General features: G+C 46.2%; 1 protein-coding gene across 2 annotated transcripts; it reads right to left on the reverse strand.

The window, feature by feature from the left end:
* Window positions 1–16745: 16745 nt before the first annotated feature.
* On the reverse strand, window positions 16746–21224 carry RPS14 (ribosomal protein S14). 2 transcript variants are annotated; one of them, XM_079917008.1, is made up of 5 exons: window positions 21089–21224; window positions 20072–20222; window positions 19406–19567; window positions 17800–17876; window positions 16746–16863 (listed from the first exon to the last, which is right to left on the reverse strand). In XM_079917008.1, the coding sequence occupies exons 2-5, from the start codon at window positions 20218–20220 to the stop codon at window positions 16796–16798; spliced, it is 456 nt and encodes a 151-aa protein (XP_079773134.1). In that variant the 5' UTR covers window positions 20221–20222; window positions 21089–21224; the 3' UTR covers window positions 16746–16795. The 2 variants fall into 2 exon arrangements, with proteins under 2 accessions (XP_079773134.1, XP_079773135.1); XM_079917009.1 differs by having other exon boundaries at window positions 21093–21144.
* Between the last annotated feature and the right edge of the window lie 4428 nt (window positions 21225–25652).

Here is a 25652-nt window from a genome sequence, read left to right on the forward strand (position 1 = left end):
AAGGCTTCCCTGGAGAGTATGACCATCCCACAAGGAATGACCTAAAGATTCTGATATTGGGGTTCAACAATGAAACAACCCAGCCAGATAACCCTATAGGGAAGCCCTCAGTGAATAAGCCCTTCACATGGGTCACGGCTTCCACTTGATTTTTTAGACAATCAAGGGTCATGGGACATCTGAAGTAAACCTCTAACATAAAAGAGAGTGAACAAAACAACTAACCAAACCCCAAAAACCATGCAGGAAGCGAACACTCATTAATAGCCTTAGGGAGGTAAAGGATGATACTGCACCCATGAAACAAGAATAGTATGCTATAAAGATAGAAGTACTGTTAGAAGAAGAACAACAAAAAAGCTCTTAAAGACTAAACATATGAGGGTAGATATTAAACAACCAGTAGGTAAAAGATAAAGGTTTTGTGTGTATGTATGTGTGTGTGTGTTTTACCTCCCAGAAAGTATACCACAAAGATAAAAAGAAAGAAATAGAAAAGATAAGAGAATTAAAGACCAGTCCAGGATGCCCAATAGCCAAATATCAGAGTTCCAGAAATAGGGAACAGAGAAAATAGAGGGGAAAAAATTCAGTACAATTCCCAGAACTCAAAGACATAAATTTCCAAACTGAAAGGGCCCAGTGAGTACCAGGGCCAAAGTATAAAAATAATTTCACACCAAGGCACATCAAGTGAAGTTTCAGAAAAATAAAGACAAAATGAAGATTCCACAGAAAGAAATAAACAAGACAGATATAAAGGACCAGGAATCAGAATGACTTTGGACTTCTTAAGAGCAACCCTGGAAACCAGAAGATAACGGAGCAACACCTTCAAAATTCGATGGGAAAATGATTTCCACCCTAGAATATTTACTGAGCCAAATTACTAAATACGTAGGAGGGTGTCATTAAGGTATTTCCAGACATTAGGTATCTCAAAAATTTTTTCTTCCTCAGAAAGCTTCAGGAAGGTATGCTCCACCAAAATGAAGGTGTTCACTAAAAATAAAGGAAGACCTGGGACACAGGAAACTGAAATTCAGCTCACAAGAGGGAATGGGGATCCCCAGAATGATGGTACAGCAAAATCCCAGGAGTAAAGCAACATATCCATATTGGATCAGGCCCAAAGGCTCTGAAAGACATTTCTTCAACAAGATAAAATTGATAGATAGCTGATAGGTCTGAACATACTAAGAGGTGACTTAGATCCTTTTTTGGAGAGTATGAGGTTGAATTATGATAATTTCACAGAAAATTAAGCAAATGAAAAACCAAGACAACTATTAACTCTTGGGAAAACAAAAGTTATATAGGAAATGAATAGTCATGATACTATACTACATAATGCAGCTAAAAAAGGCATTTACATTGTCATAATATAGTAAACTTTGAATACTGACCTAACTAAACATACAATAGAGGCATTTGGGAGGACGAGAGGTCAGGAAAAGTCACTTAGAGGAGAAAAGAGGGCTAAATCTTGGTCTTCCACAGTGAAAAGCCAACCAGATAATGTTTAAAACTGAAACAATCTGGAAGTAACAATACCAGTAGTCATTTAGAGATATGGAGGTTAATACCAAATGAATCAGCTAAAAACGTTTTAAAGTGGTATGAAAAGGAAGGTAAAGAATGGCTGTTTTTCACAGCCAGCCCTTTAGAAGGATTTGATTACTTAAATATGTGAATTTATAACTTTGATATGAAGTAAAACTCCATTCAACATCGAAGTCAGTTGATTCTAAACTGACTGTGATAACAAAATGGTAGTCTAATGCCTTTTCCTTGCGAAGCAGCTTTAGGCCAAAGCTGAGGGTGACCCCAAGGGTCATCCTGTCCTCGCCCACAGGAGGCTGGAGACGATTCCAGCTAGGAGGGTGGGCTGGATGATGGCTCCCTCCTTTGCTTCTAGTAGGGTAAGAGGTCTCAGTTGTCACACAGGCCCTGCTGCCCGGTGGAGCAGCCCCATCCTACCTACCCTCCTGCATGGGATGGAGACAGAATGACAGGAAGAAGGAAGGCTTGGTATCTGCCACACCCTGAGGGGTATCCAGGGTTAAGGCAGGATTCTGCTCCCCCACTGTTCGTATGAAGAAAATCTGGCTCAGAAAGCGGAAAGGAGCTGGCCCAAGGTCACAAAGAGCTGGGACTGGTCTAAACAAAAGAGCTCTGAGGCCAACTTGCTGGATGCACATTCTAGTTCCAAAATGGCAGATCCCAGGGCTGAGAAAGGGAAAACACAGGTGAGTCGGAGACATCTTTTTTTCCCAGAAAGCGAAGAAGTGCTCAAAGACCGCTGGAGTTTGTCAGAAGGACCCTGGAGCCAACTTGAAGAGGCACCTGCCAACCACATATGAGACAATTCCAGCATCAATAAGAATAATTTACCCTGCCTCTTTAAAAGGAACTATACAGTTCAATCCCAGCTGATGAGGAAAAACCCTTGTTTCTAGAAGAATGCAAGCTAACTAATGTAAAAGAAAAGACAGAATTAGAAAATCACCTGTTTGTAACCCCCAGTGTAATAATTAACTCAGGCAAGGACCACCAATAGATGCCCAAACCATGAGACAAAGGGTTGGGGGAGAACAGGATATCCACATGCCATAGTATCATCCCCAAAGTCCTTGCTGGTTGTTTACAGAAAAAGGCAGTCTACAATGGTGCAGCCCTGCTGTCACCACCACGTGATCAAACTTTTAGCATCACCAGTGGTGGAGCAACATAACATTATGTATTTCCTAATGGGGTAAGATACTCAGCTGGGGAGTATCTTTGCTAAAAAAATCATTAAATGAATCTGCCTTTAGACCTAAATTCTAGTTTACAGGACACAGAAGAACGAATGAAATAAAACTATGAGGAAACAGACAAATTCAGAGACAGTCTACAAACAACAACTGTACCCATCGAAGAGTCAATGTCATGAAAAAACGTGCATGTGTGGGTGTGGAGAGGGTTCTATATTTTAAAAGATTGAAGAAACGTAACAACCAAATGCAATTTGTAAATTTTGACAAGATTTTGGTTGGGAAAAAAGCTGTAAGAGATTTTTATTTGGTTTTGTTTTTTGGTTTTTTGGGTTTTTTAAAAATACAATTTATTTATTTATTTATTTTGGGCTGCATCGGATCTCCCTTGCTGTGCGTGGGCTTTCTCTAGTTGTAGCGAGAGGGGGCTACTCTTTTTTGCGGTGCGCAGACTTACTGCGGTGGTTTCTCTTGTTGCAGAGCACGAGCTCTAGGCGTGCGGGCTTCAATAGTTGTGGCGTGCAGCGCTCAATAGTTGTGGCTCACGGGCTCTAGAGCGCAGGCTCAGTAGTTGTGGCACATGGGCTTAGCTGCTCCGCGGCATGTGAGATCTTCCCGGACCGAGGCTCAAACCCGTGTCCCCTGCATTGGCAGGCAGATTCTTAACCACTGCGCCACCAGGGAAGTCCCTGTTTTTTGGGAGGTTTTGGCCGTGCCGCAGAGCATGTGGGATCTTAGTTCCCCGACCAAGGATCGAACCCGCACCCCCTGCACTGGAAGCGCAGAGTCTTAACCATGGGACCGCTGGGGAAGTCCCTGTAAGAAATATTTTTAAGAAGCTGGGGCAATTTGAACATGGACTGAATGTTAGCTGATACTTGGGAATTATTACTGCTTTTCTTAGATGCAATAATGGAACATTAGTCTGCTAGAAAAATATACTTCTAGAGGCCGAAGGCTGAATGAAGTTCTTGGAGGTGACATGACATGAGGTTTGCAAGTTATTTTCAAAATAGGAAAAAAAGAAAGATAATAGATAAAATTAACAATAGGTGAATCTAGGTGGTGGGTATATGTATGAACATTTTCTCTGTATGTTTGAAATTCTGAATAATAACTGTTTAGAAAAAACGTAAAGGCAATTGTGTACAAATCCAATTTCCTCCTATATAAGAACTGTGCTAGCTGCTAAGACGACACTATATTCCCATCACATTATTGACACATTATTACATTGACAGTGGGCTCTTTCACAGCATGAGCACAAAATGTGTGTTGTAAGCCTCCTTGAAATTTCTCAGAAACTATCAAAAGTTTTGTTTTGATAAGAAAAAAATTCCAGCTCCACCACTACAGGATGTGATTTTGAGCAAATTACTTAACTCCACCATGCCTCAGTTTCCTCACCTGTAAAATGGGCATACTAACAGAACCTAAACCATTAGATTGTTAGGAGTATTGAATGAATTAGTATACATATGCCTGATGTAGAGACTAAGTGTGCAATAAATGTTAGGTAGTTCAGTGATAAATTTTTTTCTGCAAATCTGCTGCATCTGAATCCGGGACCCTGCCTGTACCCAGAGATTTGGAGCTGCTCAACAGAGCCAGAGGGGGCCTCCCCCTCCCACTCTGGATCATCCTGGGAGTCTCCTCCTGTGGTGTCCCCATTAAGCTAGTCTAGGTTGAGATGCCTGTTCTCCCTTGGTCTGGGCACTCCAAGACCCAGAGGTGTGAGTTCCTGCCAGATCACCAGAGTGAGCCAGGAGGTGGAATCCCCCAGGACCTCTGCCATCCTGTTTTCCTCCTTAGTCCCAAAGTCCCTGAGAGGAAAGAGCCACCCCAGGTGGTAGGCAGTGCATGTCCAGCCCTATCTACCACCCCAGGATGGCCTGGCCATCCTTTCTGTACAGGGACCCTAGCACACCTTGGCCATGAACAAGGGGTTGGAAAAGGTCCTCTTTGTGGGAAAGGAGCAGGCCTGGGCTACAGTCCTGTACCTGTTATGCCTGGCCTGGGCAAGCCACTTACTTCACTTCTTTCACTCACTCATGCATTCAACAATTATTTATTGCACATCTACTTTGTGCCAGGTCCTTGGGCTACATAAATGAACAAAGCAGACAAGTATCCCTGCCCTTACGGAGTTTACATTCTAGTGGGAAACAAACAAGTAAGTTTATTTATTAAAGAGTGATGGCAGGAACTTCCTTGGTGGCGAAGTGGTTAAGACTCCATGCTCCCAGCGCAGGGGGCCCGTGTTCGATCCCTGGTCAAGGAACTAGATCCCACATGCATGCCACAACTAAGAGTTCGCATGCCACAACTAAGGAGCTGGTGAGCCACAACTAAGGAGCCCACGAGCCGCAACTAAGGAGCCCTCCGGCCGCTACTAAGACCTGGCACAACCAAATTAATTAATTAATTAATTAATTTTAAAAAGAGTGATGGCAGACACTAATATATATAAAATGGATAACTAATGAGAACCTGCTGTATAGCACACACTTCGCTGTATAGTAGAGGCTAGCACAGCATTGTGAAACAACTGTACCCCAATAAAAACAAAAAAAAGAGTGGTGCCAGAGATCGGGAAAAGGAAAGGTATTACTGCAGCAGCAGGATAGGGGCAGGTTGTAGTACTTTATAGGGTGTTGGGCTGGGCCTCACTGACAAGGCGAGATTTGGGCACAGGCTTGAGGTGTTTAATCCAGCCCGTGTCTGGCTGAAGGATTCCCTGGACAGAAGGAACAGCCAGAACAAAGATCCCAGAGTGGGGATGCACCCGGCATGGCTGAGGAACAGCAAGGAGGCCAGTGTGGCTAGAGCGGCGCCACTAAGGTGGAACATGACAGGACATGAGGTCAGCAAGTTCCGGGGTCAGATCCTGTGGCCATTGTCACAACCTTGGCTTTTACTCTGAGTAAAATCAAGAGCCATGGGAAGGCTTTGAGCAAAGGAGTGTCATTATCTGACTTGCAGTTTAAAAGGGTGGTTCAGGCTGTGTTGAAATCAGTACAATAGGGGCAGATAATCCCCACTGCCTCATGGCACTGCTGTGAAGGTCCAAGGAGAACTGGGGTGCGGAAACATTTTATACTGAGTATAGTACAGTGTTTCTGGGAGAAAGAAACTAGCTGCTTCACTCCTTCCCATCCTACTGAAGGGACAATTGAGTGAGGAGAGGATTTAATTTGCCCTAGGTCAGATGTTCTACAACCAATTTAGGATCTGGGAATCCCCTACTCTTCTCCCAGCTGCCGTGTGGCAGGTAGGTTAATAGCATGACCTTTGGACATGATCTCAGCTAGCACAGCTGAGTAGGACTGACCGAGCCTTCCCCTAGAATTCATTCATCCAACAAATATGTATCAAGCACCAGTTCTGTGCCTGTCACTAGGACACAGGGGCATTTGGAGACACCTGGCGATGGCTGAGCCCCAGTCTCACTCAGAGACCAGGCTACCAGTGGCTGAGGTTGGGCTTAGCGATCGGGGTCAATCTGTGGCTGGGGTCAGGTCACAACTGAGGCTGGAGGCAGGGAGACCAGTCAGGAGGCTGTGGTGAAAAGTCAAGCTGGAGAGGCAGGCCTGTTGGAGGCTATAGCTAGGAGCACTGGAGGAAAGGTGACGAAGAATAAAAGTGTCAGGAGGAGGTCCACAGGACTCAGGCAAAACTGGATATGGATAGAGGGGTGAGACCAAGATGCTTGGTGAGCTTTTCTGCTTGGGTGATGGAGATGATGTCATTCACAGAAACAAGAAGTCCCTGGCACATTTGAGGAACAGAAAGAAGTACAGTGCGTCTGAGCCTAGTGAGCGAGGGGAAGGGTGGTTTCAGATGATGTTGAGGGGACAGGCTGGGCTGCAGCTTAGGTATTATTCCAAGCACAATGGGAAGCTGGCAAAGGGTGTCAAGCAGGGAGGGGCTGGGGCTGGTTTATGTTTTTAGATGATGTGCAGCATATAGATTTACCAAGGGCAGGAGTGGAAGCCTGGAGATTAGTTAGGAGTAAAGTAGTTTAGGTGAGAGATGGTGGTGGAGACAAGGAAAAGTGGATGGGTTCGATAGCTGTTTTGAAAGTAGAAATGTCAGGACTTGCTGTGGGAGTGAGTTCAAAGACGGTGGCCGGGGCTTCCCTGGTGGCGCAGTGGTTGAGAGTCCGCCTGCCGATGCAGGGGACCACGGGTTCGTGCCCCAGTCTGGGAAGATCCCACGTGCCGCCAAGCGGCTGGGCCCGTGAGCCATGGCCGCTGAGCCTGTGCGTCCGGAGCCTGTGCTCCGCAACGGGAGCGGCCACAACAGTGAGAAGCCCGCGTACCGCAAAAAAAAAAAAAAAAAAAAAAAAAAGACGGTGGCCGGGTTTAGAGCTATACAATGGATGGTGGCATTTGCTGGGGTGGAGAAGATGGGAAACACATTCTGGAATCGGTAGACCCTAGAGTTTGGTTCTGGCTGTATTCTATGTGACACCCACGTGTTGACCTCAGGTAGATGACTGAAACTTGAAGAAGAGTGAGCATACACCTTTGTAAATGACCAAATTACGGGCAGCATTTTCAACCATGGGATCAGGGCTGAGCTCTGGGGACCCTCAATGTGTGGAGATCGGATGAGGAGCAGCTCTGAGCAGTGCAGAGGAGTGGTCAGGGATCAGAAGGAAAACGGGGAGAGGGTGTGATCACAGATCCCAATAAAGGAGTGAAGGAGTGTCAGCTGTGCCAAATATCACTGAGGGAAATGCCCACTGGTCTGGGCCACATGGAGGTCATGGGAGATCTTGACAAAAGCAGTTCTGAGAATTGGGTTGGGAGGCGATTGGGAGGGAAGAAGTGAAGCCAGCATGGGAGGGAGAGCAGAGAGCTGAGGGTAGCCCCTGGAAGAGAACACAGGTCACGGTGTTTGAACATATTTGTCCAGACGGAAACGCCTCAGAAGGGAGGGCGGGAGGGAGGGAGGGACTGATGATGCTGAGGAGGAGGGGTTCTGCCGAGCTCCTGCGCAGTGAGTCCCTGGTACTTCCACAGAGCCGCCCCTGTGTGGCTGACCAGCCTCCTCCCCAGGCAAGAGCGGTCCTGGACTGCCTCTCTGTGAAGGCACCAGACCAACTCCCTGATGCCTCTCTTTTCCTGCTCTCCGGCTCTCAGACCTGCCTCCTCAGCCTGGCAGCTAATTTCCCAATTGCTGCCACCAACAGCCCATCCACTGGGTTTGGGGAAAAAGTGAAGCTTTCTGAATTACACCAAGGCCTTGGCTCCTGACTTTCCTGACTTGGCGGATATCTGTCTCATCATTTTATTGTCACAACAGCCCTGTGAGCCTCAGGGAGATTAAATGAGATGTACAAACTAGCCAAGTGCCAGCAAGTGGCAAACCCAGGATTTGGGCCCAGGTCTGAGCTGTCCGCAGAGCCCATTCTCTTAAGTACCTTGCCTCCCATAGAGCCCTTAACTCACTTTCACCGGTCTTAGTGAAGGCCATGCCGCCTACAGCCCCTATTCCCAAGGGGTTGGATTCAAAAGGCAGATAGGATTCCTTCCCAATCCTTGTGGGCAGTGTCTACCTTCCTTACTCTCCAGAGAAGCTTAATTATCAGTTCACTAGTTCTGTCCTTCTCGGGAATGGTCCTTTTGGAGCATTTCCCAACATCTCTGGCGCTCTGCTTACATGCCTCCAGAGCACAGAGCTCAGTACCTCCACAAGCAGCTCATTCTAGGCAGGATAGTGTGGCAATCCAGAGTGTGGACTCCAGTTGGTTGAATCGCAACTCTGCTTCCTACTAGCATCCTGTGCCTCAGTTTCCTCATCTGTAAAATCGTAGTAATAGTACCTACTTCCTAGTATGATAATGAGGATGAAATAAGATGCTACATTTAAGTTGCTTGGTAAGTGCTTAATAAATTTTAGCTACTGACACTGTCATTATTGCTATTTTTCCTGAGGTAGAGCTACAACTTGCTCTCTATGACTTCTACACTTTGGGCCTAGCCCTGTCCCTTGGAATTCTGCCCTCTTCCGTACTCCCTGTAGGCTATTCCTATTGTCCTGCATTTCTCAATTTTCATTTTCTCCTGACACCAATTTTTTTGTGTGTGCAAGCTCAGTTACTCATCATGCTAACATGATTTTCCTAAGATCATGATTTCTTCTTGACAGAGTCACTGGCTGTTTGCTAGGCAAGCTCAACGCTGTCAAACATTGAGGGGGGTGGGAGAATGGTAGCTTCAAGGTCTCTCTCCTCCTGCCCTCACAGGCCTTCTTGTTGGCTCCTGGGCTTCTGCATTCCCTGACTTTGGAATCCCAATCAGTGGGCCTAACTGACTGCATATCCTAAACGTCTATCAGGGCAGGATTATGTCAAGGTGAAGGGTACACACTCTAGAGCCAGACAGAGCCAAGTTCAAATCCAGAATCTCTGCTTACCTGCTGTGTGATCTTGGCCAAGAAGCCTCCCTGAACCTCAGTTTTGTTACCTGCAAAATGAATTTTTAAATTTTTAAATTTTTAATTTTTTTTGGCCACACCGCATGTCACCTGAGATTTTTTTTTTTTTTTTAATTTTATTTATTTTTGGCAGCACTGGGTCTTCATTGCTGCGCATGGGCTTTCTCTAGTGGCGGCGAGCCGGGGTTACTCTTTGTTGTGGTGTGCGGGCTTTGCATTGTGGTGGCTTCTCTTGTTGCGGAGCACAGGCTCTAGGCGCACAGGCTTCAGTAGTTGTGACACGCGGGCTCAGTAGTTGTGGCTCACAGGCTCTAGGGCGCAGACTCAGTAGTTGTGGCGCATGGGCTTAGTTGCTTCACGGCATGTGGGATATTCCTGGACCAGGGATAGAACCCGTGTCCCCTGCAGTGGACGCATTTTTTTGTGTGTGTGCTGCCAGATTCTTTTATTAGCCAAGTAGGACAAAGAACAGGTCACAATGTCACAGGAAGTCAGACAGACAGACAGAGGGATACACGAGACAGAGTGTCATGCTGTACTACACAGGGGGCGGAGCAGGGGAGGGGCATTTGAGTCTTGTTTTTTCAACTAACAGAATAAATAAATACAGTACACAGTGGTTTTGCCACAGGCTGGCATAACCTCTAAGCACAAAAGGTCACAAAACAGCTGGTTTGGAAAGAAGTCTGTACAGCCCGCTGCTACAGAGTCGGGGTGGGGGCCCAGGCCCCTGGATCGTGCTCTGGGGAAGTGAGGAAGCAGGGAAATGGAGACCTCGAACAGGAGGGAGAAGAAAGGAATAAGGCCTTCCTGGAAGGAACAGTCAGAGCCTCTGGCTCTCAGCCTTGAAGTGACCGGGCTGACCTGGGAGAGACTTCAGCCTCAGTCTCAGGTGCAGTGGGCCCGTCCCAAGCTCATAGGAGATGCAGGGTACCGCTTACAAGTGCTCCCCTCTTGCTCTCTGGCTGCTTTCAGTCACTGAGGCTGGTCCCCTAAGCTACATTGAGATCTCCCCGGGGAAGGGGACCACATACACTTTCCTTACCTTCTCTGGGCTGGTGGAATTGGGTCAATTGAATGAGCAAGTATTGTCAAAGCTCTGAGGGAAGCTGGGCTGAGCCGGAGGTGGGCCTGGTTCTGACGTAACAGAACATGACTCCGGGGTGGAATTCCTCCTTGGGAAGTCAGGGGAGGCTTCCTGGAGGAGGTGGTAATGTCTAGAGCTATTGGATTCCAAGGTCCAGTGATAGTTATTTGCCTCCAGAGACGCAAAAAGCTTTAGTCCTCATGCCTGGGCTAGTTGAGATTGCTTTCATTTCAGAAATAGAACTTCCTGGAGCTGATCCCAGAGGATAAACCAGAAATCCCTATTGTCTCCTAGAGTCTCTGCTACCTTCCCGTCTCCCTGCCCAAGTCTCTCCTCTGATCTCCTGTGGCTGTTGGATTCACCTTCCAAATCCCAGATACCTGATCCTGGCTCAACTGATCCCCCTGTTCAGAAACCCTCACCTGCCTGCCTTGGTCCCTGCCGCATCAAAGTGAGATCTTGGATTCAGGACCCTCAGCCCCACCTCTCATGAAGCCAGCCACCAATTCCCCATCATCCACAAAGTCTCACTCCACTGCTTTGTTCAAACAGCTTTCCTGGCCCAAGCTACCATCGCCCTCACTTTTCTCCCATCCAAAGCCTTCTCCATCTGCCCCAGCCCAGACGAACTCCCCAAGGGTCATGGGGTTAGCTGCTGGAGCACCAGGGAAGTCCCTATCTGCAAAATTTGACTGATAATAATCTTGCCTGATTTATAGGGTATTATGGGGACTGATTAAGATAATGTATATAAAACAGTACAGTGCCTATCTCAATAAACATTTGCGATTAATATCCTAGGGCTGTGCTGTCTAACAGGGCAGCCACTAGCCACATGTGGCAGTTGAAGCCTTGAAACATGGCTAGTCTGAATTGAGATGTGCTGTTAAGTGTAAAACACACACCAGGTTTCAAAGATTTAGTAGAGAAAGAAAATGTAAAATATCTTGGTAATAATTTTCTATATCGATTATACATTGAAGTGAAAATATTTTGGATATATTGGGTTAGATAAAATGTATTATTACAATTAATGTCACTTTCTATAGTTTATTAATATAGCTACTAGAGAATTTGAAATTACATGTGGCTCGGTTTTGTGGTTTGCATATTTGTTTTGGACAGTGATAGTACAGTGGAGTGTTATGTCGGGGGGTTTGTTGGTGGTGGGTTTTTTTGGGTTTGGGGGTTTTTTTTCAGTGTAGGAGAAGAGAAACAGTATATTTGGTTTGGGGGCATTTGATTTTCAGTAGCTGCACCTGTCTCTTATAGGTGGTATTTGAGCTGCAAGTTTTCTTTATGTATTATAGAGATCCAGTCTTCTGTCTGTGAAGATGGGGAAATTAAAGCCCATAAGAAATGGGATATGCCTAGGGCCACAGAAGTTAATGGTGGCAGAACCCAGACACCTCCCCCCATCCCAGCAGGTGGCTTCCTATCTGTACGATGCTGCCACCTGGTGGCCATCCATATATGACGGCTGCAAACTCAACAGCCACTGGGCTCCCTTCAGGAGGGGCACTCTGCTGCCATCTACTCCCCAATCCTCTGCAAGGACAGGGAGGGTCCTCCTCTTCCTGCTCCTCAACCAGACTGTACTGAGCCCCAGCCTGACAAAGGTATGACAGCACAGTGACTGAGGAAGGCACGCTCCCCGGTTACAGACAAGCGCAGGTTTGAATCTCTACTCTGATCCTTTCTAGCTATGTGCCCCTGGACAACTCACTTACTCTGACCCTCAGTTTCCCCATATGTAAAATGTGGATAACAGTACCTGCCTTAAAGCTACTGAATGAGATAATATCTGCAATTTGAGTCAACAAATATTTAGAGAACACAACTTAACGCACTGTTCCTGGTGCTGGGATACAGCAGTGACCTAAACAGACAAGTCCAGTGGTTCTCAAAGTGTGGTCTCCAGACCACTGACATCAGCACTACCTGGGGACTTGTTAGAAATAGAAATTCTCAGGCCTCCATCCCAGATCTACTGAATCTGATGCACGCTCAAGGTTGAGAACCACTGGACTCAAGAGGCACAGACTCCGGACTATCAGTTGGGGTTAAGTGTTAAGAATGTGGCAGGTAAACAGCTTAAGAATGATGGCTAGAGGTGGGGCAGCGGGCAGAAACATTAACTGATCTGTGATGATCAAGGAAGGGCTGTTTGATAAGGTGACAAGTTCCAGCAAAGATCTGAAAGCAATTATCTAGAGGAAAGGGAATGTTCCCTTTTAGATGTTTCCTTTATTTATAAAATAAGTCCATGTAATATACAGCATGGTGACTATAGTTAGGAACTGTAATCTCTATTCTGATCAACTATACATCCAGCTAAAAATTGAGACTGCTATTCATAATGAAAAAAGCAGCACTTTAGGGAACTGTCTCTGCCACACTAAGTGATTCTGATGTAACTAGCCTTTGGGGGTCTGGCTTACACGTGTATGCCTCCAATGATTAGGAGATCCACTCTTCATGAAGCAGTTTTATTTCCTCTTAGCAGCTCTCTTGTAGAAAACTCTTCTTTATCTGATGCTTAAATCTCTCTACAACTCCTACCCACCCACTGGCCAAGTTCTACCACTTAAGAACTACAAGCAACAAGACTGCTTGCTCCCTCTTCCCCCAGACAGAACTTAAAGTCCCTTATACATCTTCTCTTTGGCCCACTTAAGGTCAGCAATGCTCCCCTGAGACCACGTTTGGGGAAAGGTTTTCCAGATCCTTCATTAAGAGACTGAGAATGGCCTTGATAGTATTCTCCTGGGCAAAAGGGAGCCATGACACCATCACCCAGGTCAATGAAGCAAACGGGAAGAAGAAACAACTGGCAAGACCTCAAATATAGATGGTTTTCTCCAGAGGACTTGCTTTTCTACAAAGAGCCCAGACACTCCCACCTGGGACCACATTAGCTCTGAAATCTGATTTCTGGCTTAAATTGAAGGTCAAGTTCAGTTCCCTCACCTTGGGGCTATGGGTGGGGCTGAGGGCAGAGCCTAAACTTAATCTCTGGGCACTAACTCCAGTATGTGCCCAGAGGGCTACCCCAACTTTCTTTGCCTACAGCTCTCTGCTCCCTAACGCATTTCATCTTAATGTCCTTTTCTTTCTCATTTCTTTAACTCCCCTGAGAATAGAGCCCAAGAATGCATGTTTGTTTTAATGTATCCAGGGTCTAGAGAAGTCCTTCAACTATCTAATTGACTACAGAAGGCGAAGCCCATTCTTTCAATGATTCAGCAAACAGATCTTTATAGAGCCCCTACTTTTGCAGACTGGGCTGGCAGACACTGAACAAGACATACTCTCTGCCCTCTCAGAGCTCACAGGTTAGTGGGGAAATAGGCTATTAGAACAGAGGGAGACTAGTGGTACCACGAGGAGAGTAAGGGTGTTGGGGGAACTGAGTGGAGAAGCATCTTGAGGGGCATCCAGGAAGATAACTTTGCGAGTGATGAAAAGCTGATTCCAACAGGTGAACAGAAGGTAGTGAGGCCAAGCTGGGGAGAGGAGATACTGAAGGACCCAGGCTGGGAGGGGGAAGCATGAGCAAAAGACTGAAGGCATGGAGAATTGGAAAACTGAAAGGAACTAGGTTTGGCTTGGGCAGAGAGGGTGAAGGGTATGGCAGGGTTAGATAAAACACTGGAGATTCGTGGAGACTGGCTTCTAGACTGAAGAGTGGGGCAGGGATAAAATAGCAGGATAGTGACAGAATCCAATTAACTTTAGATCACACAGCTGCAGTGTGGCCTAGGGATAGGCAGGGGCTTGGGGGAAGACAGGGAGACTTGGAGAGACTGTTGCAGGAGCTCAGGTAAGACAAAGGATCGAGAAGTAGGGACCATCTCCATGGCCCTGGTTGAGGCTGCACTTACAGCCAGCAGCTGGGCTTCCATGGTCTGCAGTCTTGGGGGGGGGGGGCAACATCTCGAGTCCTGCCCTGTCCACCTCAGTGGCCAGGAGGCTGCTTACGTTCCCACCTGGGCTGCACCAATTAGCTCTCCTTGTAACGTGCAAACAAAACCTAGAAATGAACTGCTTTCAAAGACCTGGCTGACTGCATCCCTTGTTACCAGGAAACAGCAGGACAGGTTGCAAAGTCCCATTACAGGAAATAAAAAGAACGCTCCAGCAAGCGCCAGCATTTTCCCACCAGGATTCCAGCCAGCTGTCATTCATGCTGCTTGGCAGAAGAACTGAACAGGCATAAGAATAGCAGCAGCTTCTTCAGCGCCAGGCACTGTGCTAAACGCTTCAATCTTATTTTTGTGATGCCCTATGAGGCTGCCCTTATCACAGGAATTTTCACTAAAGGGCTGAGGGGTTAAATAATTTGCCTGAGGTTAGAGCCTAAATCTGGGGAACTGGGATTTTCATCCTGGAATGCATACCTGAGGGTCTGTGCACCACGTGCTGCCTTAGAAACCAGAATGACAGTAGAAAAGTACCCTCATTTTTTCCCCTAATGTTTATTTTGGAATCCTTTAAGATTTACCAAAAAGTTGCAAAGGTATGGTGTTTCTGTATAACACTCATTTGGTTTCCTCATGTTAACATCTTACATTATAACAATACATTTGTCAAAACTAATGAGCATAGGTACATTACTACTAATTGGACTCCAGATTAGATATTAGCTTTTATACTAATGCCTCTTCTGGTCCAGGATCCAATGCATTATATCACATCTCCTTCAGCTCCTTTGGTCTTTTTTTTTTTAAATAAATTTATTTACTTATTTTTGGCTGCATTGGGTCTTCGTTGCTGCGTGCGGCCTAATTGCGAAGAGCGGGGGCTACTCTTCGTTGTGGTGCACGGGCTTCTCATTGCAGTGGCTTCCCTTGTCGTGGAGCACGGGCTCTAGGTGCGCGGGCTTCAGTAGTTGTGGCTCGTGGGCTCTAGGGCGCAGGCTCAGTAGTTGTGGCGCACCGGCTTAGCTGCTCCTTGGAATGTGGGATCTTCCTGGACCAGGGCTCGAACCCGTGTCTCCTGCATTGGCAGGTGGATTCTTAACCACTGTGCCGCCAGGGAAGTCCCTCCTCTGGTCTTAAGTCCTTGTTTTTCGTAACTTTTGACCATTTAAATGTTGATAACGCAGTAGAACGTCCTCTAACTGGACTATGGGTTTTCAGAGAGAATTCAGAGGTGAAGTGCTCATCTTGTCAAATCAGAGTACTATCAACATGATATATCAGAAGTGTTAAGCAACCTTAATAGTTTGGTTAAGGTCTCTCCAGAACAAAGTTAACATTTTCCCTCTTCCATGTTCGTGAGTCACTAAGTCTAGCCCACAGTAAGTCCCACTTACTGGAAGGGGGAGCATCTACTTTTATTTAGAATCCTTTTTAAGATTTATGGCTTAATTTATTCAAATCACCTGCAGCAGCATGGACTCATTTTATACTTTGGGTTGTAATCACTCATTTTTAAGATGAAGAAACAAAGAGACTCAAAAAAGATGGCTTGTCCATCACACAGGGTAAGTTGGTAGGAGCCATGGCAAGACCCACCTCTCCAAGGTTCTTCCAAGTTGGAAGAGAACTGTGAAGAGATCTGTGTATCAAGGTAATGGAACGTTAATCAGCAATAAAAAGGAATGAAGTCCTGAAACATGCTGTGATGAACCCTGAAAACATTATGCCATTGTCTTGCCTTGGGGCAGCAGTCACTATCACACAGCGCTATGCTAAGCCTCTGCAGAACACTCAGTACCATCTGGTGCCACTGGGTCCTTGGAGCTGGATGCATGCTTCCGGAAAGCAGAAACTTTCTTTTTCATCACCGACGAAAATAGGGCTTGGTGTGTATTTGTGGGTGACCAAATCTTTATGTACTTTATGTACTGATGTGGAACAACCTCCAAGATCTGCCAAGTGAGAAAAAGCAAGATGCAAGAGTGCGATCCCTTTTTTGCACAGAAGGTGTGGGGGGCGAGTACACACCCACACGTGTTTATATATGGCTGTCTGGAAGGCTCTTCTGCTCAGGCTACATACACTTAGCTCAACAGTTTCCACTCCACTCCCGCTCTTTAAGAACTGGTCCACTTTTGGAATCAACACCTTCACTTTCAAAACAAGGTCTCCAAGGCCTTGGTCGGCTTTAGATGACTGAGGTAACTTAACACCACAACAAGCAGGGTAGAAAAGACCCAACCGCAGCCACCATTATCTCACCTTTCCTTAGGCTCCTCCTCCCAGGAAACCAGTTCCCAGAACACAGGCTCACCCTGTCCCATGGTAGGGGCTGAATCAGTACCTCTTGTGCTCCTCTTTGACAGGCTAGATACATTCTCTGAAGCAATGTATCTATTAAATGGCTGCTGGTTTATCAACGCACCCATGACCTCAAGACAGTCCCACACCCTGGTTAAATACAGAAGGAAGGAATCAAAATATCCCCAAGGGTGGCCCCTACACAAAGGAGAAAAGACTAGAGTCGAAAAGAACTTACATCAAGGCAATTTATTAACAGAAAACAATAATTTGAGGAGTCCTGTTCACAGACGGCGACCACGGCGACCCCCCTTCCTGCGGGTGCTGTCGGAGGGGATGGGGGTGACATCCTCTGTGGGGAGGAAGAGAAAACATCATTGCCTGGAGCTGGATGGGAAGGGGTCCAGGCCTCCCTAGGCCAATTGGTCTAACGGATCAGCAGTGGATCCTGCTGCTTCACAAGTTAAGTCCTCAGTATTTAACAGATAGATGTGGAGCTGCCCCATCTGCTGCTTCCTCAAAATTTCTGATGTGGTTTGAACTCAACTTACCAGAAGGGGAAACTGAGGCTCAGAGTGGGTCACTTGCACAGGATGTCAGAGGCAGGTGATAAATCCAGGTTTCTGACACCTAGCGCACTGACTCTAGTGGAAAAATCCTCATAAACTGAAGAATATCTCCTTTTTAATAGCTAGGAGGCTGAAAATGTTCTGAAAAAATCTTGAGAGGGCTAGACCACTCGACTGAGGGATCAGTACACGTTGCCACAGAAACAATAGGGAAGGGCTAACATCTCCCTCCTAAGAGCTATAAGTGGCCAGATCAGACGTGAGGGTATAAATACTACACAAGTGTAGAGAACTGCTGTGATTCTCAACCACGGGAGCTACTGCCCCCTCCATACACTCTTGTCACAATGCCTGGCCTGCCCTACTGATATTGAGTAGTCAATGATCACACAGGAGACACCCCCCCCCCAAATACCAACAGCAACCCCCATGAGAACACTGGAAAGGACAATTCATCTCCTGTCAGTTCCACCAGTCACCATCAGGCACAGAAGTTCAGAAATGAGACGGCGCTGTCCCAATGCAGGACATTCACATCAAGGCAACAAGGGTGTTCAGGGAGAGAGTTTATGTCACATGGTGCCTCTTGCACTCCCTATTAACAAACCTAACTGCCAAAAGTTACCAGACTAGGCCCTGTATCCACTGAGCAGACCACATGCTTTCCGGGGTCAGTGCTTCAAAGCAAATCCAAGCATAAGCCAAAGAGGGGCACTCACCAATCCGCCCAATCTTCATTCCTGAGCGGGCGAGGGCTCTAAGGGCTGACTGGGCCCCTGGTCCAGGAGTCTTGGTCCTAGGATATGAATATCTAAATTAAGAAAAGCTTTTGGCCAAGTCATGAGAAGATCCCACAACCCTCTAGTTCAGGGCTCTACAAACTTTCTTTCTGCAAAGGGCCAGACCGTAAATACTTCAGGTTTAGTATGCCACTTACTTTTTGTCACACACTCCCCCCAGCACCATGGGTCACAGTTTGTATCCTGCTCTGCCTGCACCCTGTTTAAAGAAGTGCCCCTTTTGGTCACATGCTGTGATTCTAAGTGTTTCTGGTGATCTGTCCTTTTCCATCCTCCCAAGACCACAACACTATCAACGGTCCACTGGACCACTTTAACAACTTCCTATCTGGTCTGTTCCCAACACAGCAGTCATCTTAAAAGACAAATAACAGAGCTTCCCGGGTGGCGCAGTGGTTGAGAGTCCACCTGCCGATGCAGGGGACACAGGTTCGTGCCCCCGTCCGGGAAGATCCCACATGCCGCGGAGCGGCTGGGCCTGTAAGCCATGGCCGCTGAGCCTGTGCGTCCGGAGCCTGTGCTCCGCAACGGGAGAGGCCACAACAGTGAGAGGCCCGCGTACCACCAAAAAAAAAAGACAAATAACAACAATAAAATAAATATCATACAACCCAACCTCAACAGGTCATTACTGTTAACAAGTTTTCATGCCCCCCCGCCCCCAGCCCAAGTCCAAATCTTAACCAGGTTCTTCAAGACCCAGCAGGACCTCACCTGCTCCTATCTTATCACACCTCATGCCACTTTTCCACAGATGTGCCAAGCTCATTTCCACCCCAAGACCTTTTCCTTCCAGTTGTTCCTGGCTGGAATACTCTCCCTTGTCCTTCCTTCACTGGACTGACTTCTAACCACAACATTAGGTCTTAGTTTAAACTTTATTACCAACCTATCCTTGACACATTTTTGCTTCCCAGCACTTGCTGCAAAAAGAAACCACATGCTCCCCTTCTCTATACTGCTTAAAGCCTGTCTCTCCACCAGCCTAAGAGCCACATAAGAGGATGGAGACCATATCTATTTTCCCCCATCACTCTCTTCTAGTACTTAGAACACAGTACCTCGTATGCTGAGTGCTCAATTAACACAGTAAGTTAGCGCAGGGGAGGGTGCGGGAACCAGTTACAGGCATATCTCATTTTACTGCACTTCACAGATAATGCCTTTTTTAAAAAAACAAATTGAAGGCTTATGGCAACCCTTCATTGTCAGATAGTTAGAAATTTTTTTTAGTTGCAAATTATTTTTAACTTACGGTTATGTACACTGGTTTTTTTTTTTTTTTTTTAAAGACATGATGCTACTGCACACTCAGTAGGCTACATACAGTACAGTGTAAACGTAACTTTTATACATGCTGGGATAACAAAAAATTCACATGACTTGCTTTACTGATATATTTGCTTTAACACAGTGGTCTGGAACCAAACCCACAGCATCTTTGAGGTATGCCTGTATTAATTATGTACACACCTAGGATGTCTTGCCCAAGCCCAGTGACCTCACTGCCCAGTCCCAGCCTTACCTATTTCCTCCTGTGGCCCGGAGTTTGATGTGGAGGGCAGTGATGCCCAGCTCCTTGCACCTCTGGGCTACATCCTGGGCAGCCAACATGGCAGCATATGGAGATGACTCATCTCGGTCAGCCTTCACCTTCATCCCACCAGTTACACGGCAGATGGTTTCCCTGGGGACAAATGCACAGGGTCCTTTCTTTCCTACCCAACAAGGATTCAGAGTGCATACCACATCCTAATGAATAAAAAGCACTACTACTCAGGTAGTGCAGAGAATGAAGGTCAATTGAACATGCATCCTGATCTAACAAGACTGCCATGGGCTCTGCCTTGATGGGGTTCAGATCCTAGATAACTAAGCTCTGTATCGACGATTTACATGTACTTTTACATTTAATCCTCCTATTACTCCATGAGTAATTCCTCCTCATGTTACATACGAGGTCCCCATGCTGTAAGCCCATAAGAGCACAAAATGTCTTCTTCTCTCTCAGAACTCCAGTACCTAGGAGATCACACCATCTGTGGATTCATCAACCAAGCACATATCCTTATTTGAACATTTTACAACATTTATTTCAAGAGATTCCCTTAAACTGCCACCCAGTTCCAGGGTCGTTTCTAACCCCAACCCTTGTTAATTGGGTCCTGGGCCTCTCCACCTAGGTACTCACTTGCCAGAAAGATCGGTGACATGGACGAAAGTGTCATTGAAGGATGCAAAAATGTGGCACACACCAAATACATTTTCTCCTTCGGCCACCTGAGGACCAAGGCTGATGACCTGTTCTTCCTTCTTTTCTTTCCCCTTGCGAGGTGCCATTTCTTAGGGAAAGAAAAAAGAATCCCAGTGTTAACGACAGAAAACCCCAAGGTTTACTTCTCTGGGAATAACTGCTCCCCCGAGAAAGGTGCGCGGGACACGCGGGCACTTGCGCTCCCGCCCCACGCCGCGAACACGCCAGCGCTCAGGATTTCCAGGTGTCGCTTGCTGGAGGCTAACCCTGCCCTGCACCTCCCAGCCCACCGTGGCAAGACTTGAACGTCCCTCGTCTCGGCCTTCAGCGGCAATAGGCGCACGGTAGATGCTCAACAAACACGATGTTAAGAGAAATTAAGCCTTCTCCTAATTTCTGGCTTTGAGAAACCTGCCCTGAGCGCCCAGAAATTAAAACGTGCCCGACTTAGCAGTCACTGAGATTTAGGAAACACCTAACGAAGGGCCATTTTTTCTGCATTCCCCTCTGGAATCCTCACTACATCCCCACGGAATTCCTACGACTACTCTTACTTTCCAGATCGAAAATAAACTAGAAATCAGGGGACCGGCCTCCGACCGCTCACGAAAAAGCTGGTGGGGTAAAGGTGGGAGGTCACAAAGGACTAAATTTTCCGCTCCTTTCCCAATCAACCATGCTGTGCTGCCTTTTCAGCGCAGGTGTGGTCGTGGCGCAGGGCCTATGCCTTCGAGGCTAGACCTGAACTCACCCCTGCTTTACCGGCTTTTCCCTGAAGCAAGACCGCCGCCTCCCGAGCCGGGGCGCGAACCAGAGTCTGGGTCGGCCCGCCGAGCTCCTCTCGCCCAGCACTTGGTTTGTCTTCCACGGAAAGACCCCAGCCCCGCGCCCCCGGCCCCGGCGGGTCCCCGTGCCGCAGGATGCCACCCGATTTTCCTCGCCCAGGGTCCCTACCTACTCGTCTTATCCAGAATCAGCCACCAGAAAGAAAGAGAAGGAGGGGGCGGGGCGACGGGTCACGCACGTGTCCCCGGAAGTGTACGTCTGCGGTCACGGGGCGAGGCAGGCTCCCGGAAGACGCCGATTTTAGCGTTTCCAAGGAGATTAAAACGCCCTCGAGAATACAGCTTACTTAAAGGAGCGCCTAAAGAGGTAAGAGGCTGGGTGTCTTGGCGAGCGGGTCTGCTTCTAAGACTGCACGAGGCAGCCGCACACGGTGGGTGTGGAAGGCCTGTGTCCTAAGATGGCGGCGACCGCGGCTAGACAGACTTCCCTGACCCTGAGCCTGGTCAGCCTGGGGGCGGCAGCGCCCCTCGTGGTGTGGAGGTGAACAACAACAACAAAACCACGGTGATCGTAGACTTTCAACTTCTGTGTACTTGGCAAAATAAGAATAAATTATTCAATACTTAGCATTGTATACCAGCCTGGGATAAGCGATTCATATGCATTGCCTCATTTAATCCTCACCACATTGTCAAATAGATACTGTTTTGACTTCCCTTTTAAAGAAAGCGATTTTATTTTATTTTTTAAAGTTTTATTGGAGTATAGTTGATTTACAATGTTGTGTTAGTTTCAGGTGTACAGCAGAGTCATTCAGTTATACATATACATATACTCATTCTTTTTCAGATTCTTTTCTCATATAGGTTATCACAGAACACTGAGCTCCCTGTACTATACAGTAGACCTGTGTTGCTTATCCATCTTATATATAGTAGTGTGTGTATGTTAATCCCAAACTCCTGATTTATCCCTACACCACCACGTTTCCCCTTTGGTAACCATAAGTTTGTTTTCGATGTCTGTAAGTCTGTTTCTGTTTTGTAAATAAGTTCATTTGTATCATTTAAAAAAAAATAGTTTCCACATATGAGTGATAGCATATGATATTTGTCTTTCTCTGTATGACTTACTTCACTTAGGATGATAATCTCTAGGTCATCCACGTTGATGCAAATGGAATTATTTCGTTCTTTTTTTATGGCTGAGTAACACTCCATTGTATGCACGTACCACTTCTTCTTTATCCATTCCTCTGTCGAAGGTGGCTTCCATGTCTTGGTTATTGTAAATAGTGCTGCTATGAACATAGGGGTTCAGGTATCTTTTCAAATTATGGGTTTCTCCAGATATATATGCCCAGGAGTGGGATTGCTGGATCATATGGTAGTTCTGTTTCTAGTTTTCTTTTTTTTTTAATAAATTTATTTATTTTATTTATTTATTTTTGGCTGTGTTGGGTCTTCGTTGCAGTACGCAGGCTTCTCATTGTGGTGGCTTCTCTCATTGTGGAGCATGGGCTCTAGGCTCACGGGCTTCAGTAGTTGTGGCCTGTGGGCTCAGTAGTTGTGGCACACGGGCCTAGTTGCTCCGCAGCATGTGGGATCTTCCCTGACCAGGGCTCGAACCCGTGTCCCCTGCATTGGCAGGCAGATTCTTAACCACTGCACCACCAGGGAAGTCCGAGGCACTTCCTTTTTTTTTTTTTTTTTTGCACTTCCTTTTTAAAAGAAAATAACCTTACAATATTTTCCCCTGATAATATAAAAAAAAAAATCCATGCTCATTATAAACAATCCACACAATACAGAAAAGTGTATAGCAAAAAAGTAAAAATCATCTCTAAATTTTTTCTTCTAGAGATACCACTATTATTAAATTGGAGCATCATTCCAGAAATAACTTTCTATACTTATATCTATACCTATATTTTTAGTATATAATATACAATCTCATGTAAATGAATTGTATTCTATATGCCATTTGGTAACTTTTTTTCTCACTCAACATTGTGGACATCCTCCCGTAACAACTAATAGAGATCTACAATACTTTTTTTACAGATATTTACATTTTCATTTATTATTTTGAATATTACATGTATTCACACAAATTAAAAATTGCAGTTATCAAAAAGTATGTTTTAAAAAACCCTACTCCAAAAAAACAAGAAAAACCCCAAAAACCCTACTCCTGTCATTTCTGTCCCCAGCAACTCAATCCTCTTCTTTGCAAGCAACCAGGAATACCTGTATTGCGTTACTTTTTATTACTATATGATATTCCTCTCTATAGCTATACCATTGTTTATTTAGTCAGTTCTCTATTGTAGGACATTTATTTCCAGAATTTTCAAATATAAACAAAAGTGTCAGCAACACACTTGTGATAGTCCTTCCTTGGGTAAACTACCAGCAGTCAAAAGGAACATATATTTTAAGTTTTGATATTTGTTGCTAAACTGCCCTCCAGAAAGTTGATATCAATTTTCACTTCTGCTAAACTGAGAAACTAAATCTGTCTCCTTGCTGTATTGTATTTATTCCATAATTAATAAGGTCAGATACCTCTTTGTGGATTGCTTTGCGCATTTGCGTCTCTCTTGTGAATTGTCTGTTTATATTCTTTGAAAGAAAAACCTTTTTTGTTCTCGAACACTGAGTTCCCCAGTAAAGGAGGTTTGTTGGCTGAGTCTGGAGCAGTGTGGAGTAAGTTCCTGCTTTGGATGAGAGGAGTCTTCTTTGACAGCCCTTTCTCTCATGTCCCATGTTTAATCTACCAGGAAATCCTGTTGGATCTACTTGCAAAATATAACCAAATTTTGAGCACTTCCTTATCTCCCAACTAATGCCACCTTGGTCTCAGGTACCAGTTATCTTTCACCTCTTAACTGTGACCCCTGCTTCTACTTTAGTCCCTCATGCCTGAGGGACTATCCTCCACAGAGCATCCGTACTGATCCTATTAAAACATGAGTCAGATTCTGTCAGTCCTCTGCTCAAACCCTCCAAATGGCTTCAGTCAAAGCAAAAGCCAAAATCCTCACAATGACCTAAAGGCCTATATAATCTGCCCCCACCACCCGTTTTCTCTCATCATTACATCCCCTTGTCACCCACCTGTCTCCCCTCACTAACTCTACTCCAGTCATACCAGCCTCCTTGCTCTTCCTAGAATATGTCAGTGGTGTTTCCACCTTTGGGCCTTTGCACATGCTGTTCCCTCTTCCAGTAATACTCTTCCCTTAGATTATCGCTAATAATGGAAAGGCTTGCTCCCTTTCCTCCTTCATGCCTCTGCTCAAATCTCTCCTCAACAAGGCTACCCTGCCCTCTCTATTTAATTCTGCACCTGCCCCACCCCTTTCCTCACACCCCTATACCCTTTACCTTGCTTGACTTCTTCTTTCATAGTACTGGTCATCTTCTAACATAATAGGACATTTACTTAGGTACTACGCCTGCCTTTCCTGCCAGAATGTAAACTCCAAGTTGGTCGGGATCTTTATCTGTTCTGGTCATCGATGTATCCCAAGTATCTAGAACAGTGCCAGGTACCTACTAGGTGATCAGTAAGTATTTACTAAATGAATGAATCACCTATGAGCGGTGGTGGTAGATATGTTTCCTGTGCTCACAGTACTGATAGCGCGTGGGGTTGGGTGGGATGGGAAAAACAGACAAGGCAACTGCGAAGTAAGAGCCCGCAGAAAGTGCTTCCTGTAATTCCTCCAGCCTGATCTCCCATCCCTCCTCCTTCACATACAACACCTCAGCTGTTTTTTTGTTTGTTTATTTGTTTGTTTGTTTGTTTTTGCAGTACTCGGGCCTCTCACTGTTGTGGCCTCTCCCTTTACGGAGCACAGGCTCCAGACGCGCAGGCTCAGCGGCCGTGGCTCACGGGCCCAGCCGCTCCGCGGCATGTGGGATCCTCCCGGACCGGGACACGAACCCGCGTCCCCTGCATCGGCAGGCGGACTCTCAACCACTGCACCACCAGGGAAGCCCCCCCCAGCTGTTTTTAATTCCTTCAGCTCTCCAAGTGCCTTCCCACCCCAGGACCTTTGTGTATACATGTTCCCCACCCAGACCATTCGTTTTGCCTTTGTTTAGGTAATTCCTACCCAGTTTTCAAGTGCTAGCTTTGTGCCATTATTATTGTATCTCAGAGCTTGGCACTGAGTAAGTGCCCAATGAAGACATAAGTTTCAACATACATTTAAAAAAAAAATTAACTCCAGAGTCACCATGAGCTGGGGTGGGGAGGCCAAGGGTGGAGTAAATTTGGGGAGGGTGGGGTGGAGATTAGGTGTTCAGTCTTAGGCCTGAGTTTGAGATGTCTATTGTATATCTAAGGTTTTGGGGGTAGGTGAGTTTGGAATTGAGGAGAGGGTCTCGGCTGGAGGTGTAAATTTGGGAGTCTTCAGCATCTAGATGGTATGAGACTGCTTGTGACCACCCAGGGGCTGAGTGCAGATAGAGAAGAGGTACAAGGATGGACCTTTAAAGCGTGGGGACAAGAAGGAGATAGCCAAGGAGAAAGCAGTGGGGAGCAGTGAGATGGGAGGAAAACCCAGAGAGGGGGTGTCCAGGAAGCCAGGTGAAGAAAGGGAATCAAAGAGAAGGGAGCAGGCAGCTGTGTCCGCCTGCTGAGAGGTAAAATAAGATGAGGGCTGAGAATGACCACTTATGTAGCAGCTTGGAGGCCACTGGGGACCTTGGCAAGAGGTCAA

The sequence above is a fragment of the Stenella coeruleoalba genome (genome assembly GCF_951394435.1).
Source record: "Stenella coeruleoalba genome assembly, chromosome: 3".
Taxonomy (NCBI): Eukaryota; Metazoa; Chordata; class Mammalia; order Artiodactyla; family Delphinidae; genus Stenella; species Stenella coeruleoalba.

Coding starts and splice junctions, on each gene's coding strand:
- RPS14 (XM_079917008.1), bottom strand. CDS start 20,220: ATGGCACCTCGCAAGGGGAAAGAAAAGAAGGAAGAACAGGTCATCAGC. Junction 17,877..19,405: donor CGGGCCACAGGAGGAAATAG/GTAAGGCTGGGA, acceptor TTCATATCCTAG/GACCAAGACTCCTGGACCAG. Junction 16,864..17,799: donor AATGAAGATTGGGCGGATTG/GTGAGTGCCCCT, acceptor TCCTCCCCACAG/AGGATGTCACCCCCATCCCC.